The 12,244-nt window shown below is 55.8% G+C and overlaps 1 protein-coding gene across 6 annotated transcripts in view; it reads right to left on the bottom strand.

Annotated features, from left to right (window-relative positions):
- Positions 1-1,834: 1,834 nt before the first annotated feature.
- The window catches only part of FHOD1 (formin homology 2 domain containing 1), a 31,131-nt gene continuing 20,721 nt past the window's right edge, over positions 1,835-12,244 (bottom strand). For 3 of the 6 annotated variants that reach the window (XM_062586155.1, XM_062586159.1, XM_062586158.1), the window contains 15 exons: positions 11,709-11,820; positions 11,143-11,237; positions 10,829-10,972; positions 10,284-10,534; positions 9,811-9,921; positions 7,042-7,208; positions 5,915-6,795; positions 5,497-5,649; positions 5,129-5,311; positions 4,748-4,867; positions 4,344-4,505; positions 3,990-4,180; positions 3,546-3,738; positions 3,286-3,454; positions 2,424-3,154 (listed from right to left, as the gene is read on the bottom strand). In XM_062586155.1, coding sequence (XP_062442139.1) covers positions 2,712-3,154; positions 3,286-3,454; positions 3,546-3,738; positions 3,990-4,180; positions 4,344-4,505; positions 4,748-4,867; positions 5,129-5,311; positions 5,497-5,649; positions 5,915-6,795; positions 7,042-7,208; positions 9,811-9,921; positions 10,284-10,534; positions 10,829-10,972; positions 11,143-11,237; positions 11,709-11,820 — 3,375 coding nt within the window. In that variant the 3' untranslated portion in view covers positions 2,424-2,711. The other 3 variants (XM_062586157.1, XM_062586156.1, XM_062586160.1) reach the window with 3 other exon arrangements.

Below are 12,244 nucleotides of genomic sequence, written 5' to 3'. Positions count from 1 at the left end.
CAGCCTTGAGACAGGCTTGGTTCTGAGGCAGGCAGCAGCCTTCAGTCTCGTCTGGCAGGGTACCCCCCAGATGCCTTCGTAATGAATGGGGAATGTGCTGTCCCTGTGTCAGTGTGTGGCTTTGCCCCGCTCACTGGCCATGGTGGGGCAGAGGGGCTGGTTGCTTCAGTTCCAGGCATGCTTGCCCCAGAGCAGGGCAGAAGAACTGAGCAGTAGGGTGCAGCACAGGGAAAAGTACTGATGGGGAGGAGGAGGGTAGCTTAGCACCATGATGGGAGCATTGCACTGGGCTCCCCAAGGAACAGTGAACTGTAGGACGCCAAGAAGCTTAGAGGTAAGAGCAATGCAGCATCCAAACCTGGGAGAGGGCTGCCTCCCCCTTCACACTTGAAGGAACACAGGGTACCCTCTGCAGGGTGCCCATGGCTCTGAGAAGAGCTGGGTGCCCTCAGCAGCTGTAGAGCCATGCAGGACATTTGGCTGTTATGGGGCTATATGGTAACAACAGAGGGGAAAGACCCAGTTCCCTGTGCCTTCCTCATCCCTAGGGTTTATAACCCAGCTGATTTCAGGGCTCTGGGCCTGACATAGCCTCTGAAGATATTGCAGGGGGCCAGGGAGGCCATGGGTGAGCCTGGTCAAATGGAGGTTGCCCTTTCCAGGCAGGTGTGGGCAGTGGGGCCTAGCACAGTGGCTTCCTGCCCATCAGCTTCACCACCTCTGCCTTGAGATGCTGGAACTGGATGTGCAGTTTGGCTGTGCTCCCACCACAACTTCAGCCTCTCCAATTTTCCGTAGCAGCATGGTCTTCAGAGTGAAGGCAAGCCAATGAGAGGCTCCTGCCAGACCAGCCCTAGTAGACACCTATGTGAGCACCATTCCCAGGCCAGCCTGAGAGCAAGGAGGGGAAGCAGGACACTGACAGTCTGGCCCAGACAAAGACTGATGCAGACATTTGGAGGAAAAACTATCTTTCCAAGGCTGTTCTGGAAGCAAATCCACACCAGTACCTTTCTTCTTCAGCCCCACTCCTTTGCTAAGGGCACAGGCGATGGCACACAGCACCCTGAGGCACAGACTAGCAGCCAGCCAAGCAGGGTGGACTTTGCCACCCTACAAAATCTATCCTCTACAGTCCTCCATCCTCTGTGAAGGAGAGTCTTGGCAAGGGATGATCAGCTTTCTGCCTGGATGTAGGGCTCCTGCATGCACATGGGTGTCTATTTCACTAGCCAGCCTCTGGCATGGGTATACAAATGCTGTGGCTGCTCCTCACTGCCTGTGCCCACTCCATTCTTGAGCTTCACGGCAGGCAGACTGTTAGGCAGAGTGGAGGCTGCCATGCCCTTCCCGTGGCTCCTGTGGAGGTTCGAGGCTTAGGACCCAGCCATGTGTCCAGGGACACATGGCCAGCACCAGATACATCCACACACAATGCATGTCCCATCCCCTGCCTCTCCTTTCCCTCTGGGCCTTTAGTCTGCTACCAGTGCATACGTTGTGTGCTGCCTCAAGCCACGAGGCCTCTGCCCTCCTTCTCAGGCAGGCTATAGGGCTTGCAGTGGCCAAGCAATCTGGAAAATCTCCAGCAGTGCCAGGGCCTTGTGATCTGACCTCCATCTCTGAGGCAGCTCAAACCCCCCACACTCTTCAGGACTAGGAAGATGGCTTCCCTGGGAATGCTGGAAGGAGTATTGACCTTTCTCTCCTGCTTCTGTCCTTGGCACCACCTGGAGGCACCTGCTCTGTCTTGCTGCATCAAGAGCTTCCTGGCCTCCAGGTTCAGAAGCAGGCCAACCCACACGCCAGTGCAAAAGACAATGCCAGCCAGCAGCAGTGTTAGATCATTTTATTGTCACTCTGGCCAGACCCAGTTCCTGGAGAAGATCTGGGTCCAACCCCTTGCCCCCCTCTAATACTGTTCAGAAGGCAAACCCTGAGCCTCCATGCACACACACACGGTCCCTGAGTGCATGGTCACTGCCACGGCACACAGGGCCTCCCTGCTGCACATCACCCTCCATTGTCGACACTAGACGCAGGTGCGAAGCTGCCACAGAGCAGCTCCTGGGACATTACTCCCATCCTGCCCTCCACTATTCCTGGAGCTCAGGGTCACTGAGGAAAAGCAAGACAAGGCCAAAGATGCAGACCGTGCTGGTGTCAGGAGGACCACAGGCTGCATTGGGCACAGCAGTGCTAGCACAGTGCTCTGTGAGGCTTGGCAAATGGCTGTGTCTTTTCTCTTGGGATGCCAGCCCCAGCCCTGGCAGCTGAAGAGGGGAGCAGTGTGAGCCCCAGCTGCAGTGGCACGCTCTGCTCCCCTGGCTGCCTCAAACGTTCATGCTGGCTGCCTGACCCAGACCTAGGGCCTGCACCAAGTCGTCGCTAAGCCCGCTCTTCAGAGTCCTCCTCACTGTGGGAAAAGGAGACCTTTAGAACATCCAAGCAGACCCAGCTCACACCACTAGGTTATCCTACAGCAGGAAACAGCAGTGTGAGCTGTGAGCAAGCCTACATATCCAGCAACTGCCTGAACAAGCTGGCCCTGCTATGCTGAGATGGACAATCTGTCCATGTTAAGAGCAAAGCAAGGAGAGGTCTGTGTTGGTAGGGTACAGTGGCATGGTCTCATCCTGGAGTGCCCCCTACTCCCTGTGACTGTGGCCCATTAGGCTGAACTTAGAGCCCTGACTACCAGGGTGCCAAGATCAGCCAGCAAGTGAGGGCCTCCCCAGGGCACAGGGACAGAGACAGAAATAGGACAAAGCATGAGGACAGGGACACAGAGATGCGACAGAGTACAGAGAACATAGAGATGGGCTAGAGTATAGGGACAGAGAAAAGGAAACAGAAGTAGGACAGGACATGGGGACAGGGAAACAGAGACAGGGACTGGGATACTGAGATGGGACAGAGCATAGAGACAAGGAGAAAGATGGGATAGGGCATGGCATCTGCCACAGTGTTGACTTACAGGACTTCCTGTTTCCACGGGACCTCTTGCGCTCCTTGTTGGTACAGGGACGAGAGTTGGTGTTGTGTGTGACTGACTTTACCAAGCGGTCCATGATTTCATCCGAGGCATCATCTGGGGAGCTGGGAACATCTTCCTGGGCTGGGGACCCCTGGGCTGGGGTGATATGCCCTGTCCCTACACGAAGAGCATGCAGACACCCACATCAGCCGTGTCCTGACAGCTGGGCATCCCTCGAGCCTCATCCCCTGAGGGGCTCCCAGTGCCTTGCTCTAATGCTCTAGTTCCCAAACCCAGCTCACTCCTACCCCGACTGGCTCGACTGCGGCGTGCAGGAGCATCTGCAGGAGAGATCAGCATGTTCTTCATGTTCTCATGGCCTGCCTCAGCCTGCTCCCACTGCTCAGGGTTGGTGGACACCACTGCAGGTGGTGAGGCAGTTTCAGTGTTGCTGGTAACACTGGAGAATTTCTCGGTCTGCAGCAGGAGGAGAGACAAGTGTGAGGGCGGTGGGTGGCTGGTGCCTGCCCTGGCAGGGTGCAATGTGGTGAGCCAAGTGGCCACATACCTCTGTGATGAGCCGGCCCCGTGTCTTGTTGCGCTCACGATGTGCAGCTCGTTTCTTCTGCTGCTGCAGGACGCGCTCCCTGCAGGTGCGGTACTCCAGGGCGAACTCCCTCAGGAGCTTGCAGATGAGAGTCACCTTCACATCCCGTGCAGCACTCACCGAGTACCCCAGGTACAGCAGGAATGAGTGAAACCTGCCATGATGCAGAGCTGCTGGTCATAGCAGTGCCATCACCATCCCTGGCCCGGACAGACCCATAGCCCACCAGTCCCACCAGGGCTGTCCTTGGCATAGATGAACCCACAGGGCTAATGGACTGCTCAGGGCACTCACTGTCCTCCCACTGGCAGAGAGCAGAGTCCGGTGTCCACTGCTCCCTCATGCATCCCCAGGACCTAGGTGTCCCTCCTTCATCCCCAGGACCCTGCTGACTGACTGACTGACCTGTTGAGGACACGCCTGTGCACAACTTTCAGGACAACAATGCGCTGGGTGCTGTCCTTGAGGAAGTCCGTGAGCTTGCTCTTCAGCACCGTCTTAGTCTCGTGCTTGGCAATCACCTTTAGATTGTCCCAGGATGCCTTGCACCTTCGTTCCAGCTGCACGAGGCTGTTGGCCAGCTCATCAAAGTCGACCTAGGAGATCAACACATCAGCTGTCAGCCATCCTGTACTGTGCCAGGGACCCAGGAAGCCTAGCCAGCTGCCCAGGTGCAGGATCCACATCCTTACCCTGCCAGGTCATAACAACAACATAGCAGGGAGAAGAAGTCAGCAGGGGTGAGGGCCGTAGGCTCACCTTGGCTGAGCGTGTGATGGAAGCAATCTCCGAGTAGAGGTCTGTGGTTTCTGGAAACTTCTCCACCACCATTTGGCAGAGATGATGGAGCAGGGACTGCCGGTGCACTGTGTCCTTCACCTCTGAGACCTTCTCCAGATAGCCCAGCTCAAAGCCTCTGCTCTGAAACCCCAGTGGATTCAGCAGGGCCCTCCATCCTTCCTCCCAGCCTCCCATAGATGACAAGGAACAACTGGGCCCATGCCAGCACCCATGCCACCTCTACCTGAGGTGCCCTCCCAGACATATCTTGGTGTCTCTTGAGTACCATGGTCAGTCCTCCTCCTACAGTACTCAGATGGGACAGACCTTTTATCCCCTGAGAAGGTGCAGTTGCTCAAGCAGGCCTGCACCCTGCTCCTCACCTGGGAGCCATTTAGGAAATTGCCTGTGGCCAGTAGCACGGCCAGGATGCATTTGAAGGTATGATTTTTAGCCAGCTGCTCCATGCCCACTTTCAGGTCAAACAAAGGCTCTGCAATCTCCTAGATGAGGAAAGAGACAAGTGAGACCCCTCTCCCATTCCTTCAGCATTTGCCCCTGCCCATGAGAACAGCCACCTCCCACAGGGAAACTACCCAAACCACTTGCCTTTGGGACCTGCATCCTGTCCCCAGCCAGGACAGTACCACCCATGCTCAGATCTGGCTGGTCCTTCCCCAGCAACACACCCAGCTCACCCCAAGGACCCTTCTGAGACCAGCAGCAGTAGGAGGGCAAAGAGGAGATGAGACCTTGCTTCATACCTGCTCCAGACTCTCATAGTCCAACTTGAAAGCCCAGAGCTGGAGTCTTGCTGTGAGGTCACTGATAGAAGAGAGGGCAAGCAGAAACTGCTCTGCAGAGCCCAGTGGAACATCAGGGTTGGCCAGCTGGGCTTCCTGGATCTTCTGTTTCTCCTCCTCAGTTGGGACCATGGTCAGGATTTTCTAGGGCAGGTAAAGAGGGATGTGTCAGACTCTTAAGATATCATCTGTCACCTCAGAGAATGGCAAGCAGATCACCTGCACTGTACCACACTGGCAGTGCAGGCACTGTGGTCTGGTCAGGGAGGAAAACCCACATGACAACCCGCATTATGACCCTGGAAGGGCAGAGATCCTGCCACACTCACCTCAATCCCTTCCTTATTGACCGCAAACTCATCAAAGTTGAGCACAGCTGTTTTTATGATATGCACAGGTGGCAGCACTGTGAGGCCAATGTTGATGGCGTTGCTCCTTTTGGGGTCCAGTACCACCACCACCTTCTTCCCATCAACAGCTTTCTGCAAAGGGAAGAAGATGCAGGCTGAGAGCCAGGTGAAGGGCTCACCTTCATGAAAATGCCATGGGCAAGGGGAGCAGGTTAGGGACCTGGTGGCAGGCCAAGGCCTGCTCATTGCCTGCCTCTGGGCTGAGGGTACCCATCCTCAGGAACAACAGTGTATTCATAGGAACCAGGGCCCCCAATTCACACAGGAGCTAACACTGCCTTCCCCGATGCCCGTAAATCCCCTCACAGCTGACAGGTGCCCGCAAGCTTGCTGGTACCTTGGAAGTTGGCACTTCCTTTGCCCGGGACTCAAAAAGATGCTCCAGCTTGGCAGCATTGACCTCGACTCTCTGCAGAGATGCCCACAGCGTCCCCTGGCCAAATTTGCCTGGCCTCATGGTGCCATCCAGCTGCTTTAGCTCCTTCCAGAAGAGCTTCACTGTCCTCTTCTTTTTGGCCTGAGAAGGGCCATCCAGCATCACGGAGCCCAGAAGCCCTGGAGGCGGTGGAGGGGGAGGGCAGTTGGTGATTGCAGGAGGTGGAGGTGGAGGTGGAGGGCAACCAGGGACTGCAGGAGGTAGAGGTGGGGGGGGTGGGCAGCCAGTGTGGGTGACAGGTGGAGGTGGAACCATGAGGGTGCCAGCATTTGCTGCCTCGATGCCATGAGGGAGGAAGGAGCCATTGGTTATGGACCCTGTGTCCAGGACATCAAAATCTTCCTCTTCCCCGAGGTCAGTGAAGTCCAGGTCTTTGATCTTTAGCTGCACGGGACTGGCCTCCAGGCGCTCCCAAGTGAGCTCTGAGTCCTTTTTGATGGGTGTCATCAGGGTGTCCTCCAATTTCTGTGTGTGAGTCTCCACATCAATACTTGATGTGGCACGTACCAACTTGGCATGGGCACTAGCAACTGGCCCATCAGGAGCCCTGCTGTGGAGCCATGTGTTCTCCTGTTCCAAGTGGCCATGCCCCTCGACACAGCCCCATTCAGCCTCCTTCTCTGCCTTGTCCTGCGGTTGGGGGGATGCTGGCCCCTTGGGGAAGACCTGTTCCTGCCCTGGCTCAGAGGAGCTTTTGGCATATAGCATATCCAGCATAAACTTGGTATCGGAGGAGATGGCACTGCAGGAGTCAATGGTATCCTTCTGGCCCACCCAGGACCCTGCAGAGAGATGGGAAGAGAGGTGAGACAATTTGCTTGGAGAGGAAAGGTGCTGCTGGGCAGAACATAGAATTTGGGGCTGGTTCCCTTGTGGAACTGGGCTCAGATAGTGGCACACAGCTCCAGATAGCCCATGAGAGGGCTGGGGCCAAGAGGGGGACTTTAACATCTGCTCCAGTGATCCTGACGGGTCCAGAGAAAACTTATGCCCTGCTACACTCACATCAACCCCAGCCCTGCACATACTTATGCCAGGTGGCTCTGTGCTATGTGCAGGAGTGCTCCTGTTCCCATCCCAAGCAAGAACAGCAGGATGTTCCTGTGTAGCATCACTGAGGATATCGAGTCGTTCTTTGGTCATGGAAGAGATCTTCTCCTTCTGGGCTGCAGCCAAGTTCTCCAGAAAGCGAGCTCTATAAAAACAGAGGCAGATGTTGGCCAAGAGCAAGTCAGAGATAGGAAGGGAGAACTGGACAAACCACACCATACTGCACTGCATATAAACCCTCACACTTTCACAGCAAGGCCCAGCACAGAAACCTCCTGCTGGACAAACCACAGGATGCTACAGAAACTACCTGCAAGAAACACACAGAAACACAGAAAATCACTGCGCCAGACTGGCTGCACAGCACATACTCTCGTGCCCAGCTGCCAACTGCCCTGCACCTGGGACACACCATGGAGGTGCAGCTACCCCCGAATCTGCATTGCAGACTGAGTGCTGCTGGGCACCAATGTATTGAGTGTCCTGTGGTCCCGAGCCAATACGTTTGCCCCTCAGCAGCACAGGTAGCTGGGAATGAGGCATATTTTATATACAAGGCACTGACTGGTGAAGAACTGGCTGCGCAGGGCTGGACTGACAGCATGCCACAGAGCCCAGCAAAACCAAGGGTCCTCTCTCCCTTGTGCAGCAACCAGCTTTCTGCTTGAAGGGCTCACACTGCCCAAGTGGAACCAGCACTTGTTAGTGACCCTGGGGTGCCACTGCACCGTGCACAAACCAGCTGGACTCTTACAATGGTGAGCAAAAGGCCTGCATGTTTCATCTGAACTAAACCCATCTCCTCCAAGCCCTTCAGAGAGCAGGGTAACACTGCGGCAAGAATGCAGCATCCTTCTCAGGTGCCCAGCATCCCTGTAGCTCACACAAGCATTCACAGTGTTGTCAGCAATCATGACTCAAGGACAATGGGAAGCGACAAATACGGAAAAGAGTGCTGCTCTTGTCCTGCAGACTCCCCTTAGCCCCAAGAGACATGAGGAGCTAGCATTCACCACAGCTCTCATCCAAAAGGTTCAAAAAGCAGGCTCCCAGGGATGCATCCACAGCACAGCAGGGTTGAAACTTGTTGGGGGACCCTCCTGCATCTCATTCTCTGCCCATCCAGAGCCTGAAGGGCTGGATGTGTCTGGCGGGGCTCCAGCTTGAGGAAGCACATGCCTAGAGACACACACATGCCTCTACTCACTCAAACTTCCTCAGAATAGGCTTGTCCCCATGCAAGGATGGGGTATCCTCCTGCCTGAGGGAAAACAGGAGTTAGCCCTCACTGCCAGCAGCCCCACCATGGCTCATGCCTTCTGCATGTGTCCACCTAGCAGTGCCATGGGTCTGAGCCAGCACTGAGCAGTAGAGAGTCTCCCAAGAGCAAGGCCCTTACATCTGCCAACCCCACAGTGCAAACCTGCCCTCACATCCACACCACGCCAGCGCACCTCAAGCTCCACCATCATCTCTGTCCACACTGCCTGTGTCCCCCAAGGCATGTCCCAGGGTCTTGTGGACAGCATCACCACTGAGGAGAGCCTCAGGAGAACAACCTCCTGCCTGGTCATTGAGTGGCATTCAATACCAGTGAGTACCCATCCCTCTGGGCTAGAGCAGTCCTGCCTGCTGCCAGAATGGCTCTTGTGGATGATGGCAAGTATCTGACAGGGACAGAGCAGGGTCTGCCTGCCCTGGGGAGAGCTCTGCCATCCCTGTCAAAGACAGAGGGCTGCAGATAGAAGGGCAGTGTGGAAGTGTGCACATGCCTGTGCGCATGCACTATGCCCACCCCCAGGAGACACCAGGAGGTCTGGGGGCACTGGAGGGTCATGCTACCCAAAAGGGGATACAGGAGAGGATGCTGGCAGTGCTGAGAGTAGGCTACACTGCTGGGGTTAGCAGGAGTGCAGAAACAGCTTCTGTTGCTCCTCTGCACACACAGCCCTTCCCAGAGGAGGGGTCGTACAAGCAGAGCTCTGAGAGGAGATGAATGAATGGGGTTGACAGGTCCAGCTCCATGCAAACACTTCATGGAGTAGAAATAAGGTGCTGGGTGCAGTAAGCAGCATGGGGCAGGTCCCAGCTCCCACTGGCTCAGGGGTAGCATACCAGAAGGGATCATACACACATGCAGAGCCCAGGCACTTACCACACAGGGGCTGTTTGGTGTAGCCTGCAAAGGAAAGACAGAAAGAGTGGGCAGAGAAGAGAATCAGCATGATTAGAGAGGAGGAATGAGGGGGAAAGAGCTAGAGCTGGAGCAGGAGCTGAAGAAGAGCCATGACCCACCTCCCCATCTCCCAGGTTCCAGTACATTTTAGCCATACAGAGTGATAGGCAGAGCCAATGCTACAAAGGAGATAGTCTTGCAGAGGGAGCAGGCAGCAACAGCTCCAACAGGCTCTACTGTCAGCTCTTCTCTTCAGGACACCTTCCTCAGACAACCCGCTAAGCCAGATCCCCACTGGTGTGAGGGGCTGAAGGACATTGTGAAGGCTTTGGCTAGACCCTCTGTGCCGTCTTGAAATGTAGACCACCCTTCTCCCTCTATGTCACAGTTCACTACAGCCTTAGATCCCAGTCAGACCCCACTGCCTCCCCATCCCTTGGCACTTGCTCAGATGGGCACCTTCTTGAGAACCCCATGCACAATCCAGAAAGGACATGGTAGTATGGATTCCCCTGCTCATGCCCTAGGATCAGGGTTTCGCAGTGTGGTGGATCCTCTACTGGCTGCTTACTTGTAAATACTTCTCTCGCCTAGGCCCAGGAGCTGCTCCTTCTCAGCTGGGGGTGATGACAGAGCCAGACGCATGCTGGATGCACTGCTGTAGATGCTCTTGGAACAGGGCCTGGAAGATGAGGTGACACTGAATGACAGACAGTCCTTTACACCAGGGGGCTCCCCACTGCAGGCACTGAGAATGCTCCTCACATCTCATCCTAGCACCCTTGGGTCCCTGGGAAACATGAAGGAGCCAAGAGACAAAAAAAAAAAAAAAAAAAAAAAAAAAAAAACCCAGCTAGGGCTCACAGAGCTGCAGGTTCCCCATGGCAAACTGTGTCCAAGCTAATGTGACTCCTTAGCTTTCCTGCATTCCCACAACCCCGTATGCCACAGCGCACCCCCCTGGCTGGCCAACAGCTGTAGGGCTATCTTGCTACATCCTCCCACAACATGCCCTTACCACACATCCTCTAAAGCCATGCTTACTCTGTCAGGCTGCTCAGCACTTTTGTCTCCAAGGGAGACTGGCTATCCTCAGTAGGGGGCTTCTCCAGGGCACCAGGAGACCCCAGCAGCTGCTGGCTCTCATGGTTGGCACTTGGGGAGTTGGTGCCTGACCCAGGCTCCACACCACCACCCTGGGAACGCCACCCGCGCCGGCCTTCATCTGTCTTCCTTCGCTCCTTGCGTCCTCCTGGCTGCACCTCATCAACACCATCTTCCAGCCTGAGTGCACTCTGTGAAGTGGGTGTCGGGCTGAGGCAGGATGTGTGAGCCACACCCCCCACGCATGGCACTCCCGTGGGCCTCCCACCCAATGCATGCATGTTCTCCATGTCTGAATGGAGAGTTGGGTACGGCTGTCAGCGCAGAGAGAGCTGGGCAGAGCCTCAGCTTATGTTAGGCAGGTGCAAAGCCCCAGGCACTTGTAGTAAATGCAGTGCCTTGGGGCAACATGTTTTGCCTACGCCATGCAACATCTTGGGCACCCAGATACCATGCAAGGTGTCACATGATGGAGCATAGCTCACTTCATAGAGCATGAACTGCTGCTTCAAGTCGAGGTCAGTGCCCTTGCTGTTCAAGTACTGCTGCACCACGCTCTCCATGCCCTGCTGCTCGAGGCAGTCTGTCACATCATAGAAGGAGTCCTGGTCTGGGAGGGCAGCCAGCGTCTGAGCAGGATCAGAAAGAACCAGCTGGGACTGGCACTTCCAGTGCTGAGCCCTGCCAGCAGGCTGCCCTTGCAGCCCCATCATGTGCACTGGGGATGCTACTGGGGGAAGCTTGTTTTTTGGGAGAGTGCAGCACTGTGGTGAAGTCCTGCCATCTCCTCTGCACTGACCTTGTTGATCAGTGTCATCGCAAACACCAGCAGCTCTGTGTCAGCCCCATTGCGCTGTTCTAGGATGGCCATCAGGTTTGACCACGGACATGCACCTAGGAGAGAGCAGCATGTGCAGGTGGCACACAGGTACAGGACATGGTATGCCAGCCTACTTGCACCACTGGCACTGGCACAGTGGGTAGTAGGAACTCAGATGGGTTCGTGATGTAGCATGCTGCATCCTCTCCCAAGTGTCTGCACCCATAACTCCAAGTCTCTGCCCCTTTCCTGTCCCAACTGGTGGACTCCTGGTAGACTGGACTGGACCACATGCCACACACAACCTGGCTGATGCACCACAGCATGCCTGGCATGGCCTGTGCTTTTCTCCAGAGGCTTTGTGCCACTGCATGATCCAGCTGTGCTCTTACATGAGCTAGTGTGTCCCACAGGCCACAGCTGGCATGTACCACAGCTGGCACAGCATAGAGGCACCCTTACCACAACAGCCCCCAGCTTAGTATGGTTCTGCAGAGTGAGCATCCCTGACCTGGGGCCTTGCGGGCAAATAGAGCTGCACCCACCTCTTGCCTGATCAACAGCATTCACAGCATGGATAAGAAGTTGGGCGTTGGGCTCTGTGTACTCCACGAACACCAGCAGCAGCTTCAGCGCCATCTTCACCACCAGGCGAAACTGAGACGAGGCAAGCCAGCTGGGAGGGTGGCTGCACCAGGGCCCTGCCAGTGCCCAGTGGTGCTCCCTTGTGGGACTAGGGGACCAGCAGTGCCTGGGCACTGCATGCATCTGGGTGGCACAGCCAGGCACAGGGATGCTATGCCCATGCCCCAGTGCTGTTGGCTTTGCAGGCAGCCTAGAGGGCAGGTCACAGCCCTGGAGGGCCAGGGTCCATCCTGCCTCAGCTCTGCAGCCATGGTCCCAATAGCAAATGGGCACTGAGAAGGGGCTTGGAGACGATACTGTCTTATAGGACAGGAACATGGTCATATGAGGAAGGGGGGCTTTGGAGACTCCAGATGATTCCCTCAGGGCAGGTGGAAACAAGACCTAGCAAGCCCAAAGGTAATGAGCCACTAAGCCCAGTCTGAAGGCAAAAGTG

This window comes from Rhea pennata, chromosome 13 (genome assembly GCF_028389875.1).
Source record: "Rhea pennata isolate bPtePen1 chromosome 13, bPtePen1.pri, whole genome shotgun sequence".
In the NCBI taxonomy this organism is placed as follows: Eukaryota; Metazoa; Chordata; class Aves; order Rheiformes; family Rheidae; genus Rhea; species Rhea pennata.
Note: the sequence above shows the minus strand (reverse complement) of the source record. Positions and strands in the feature narration are given on the sequence as shown.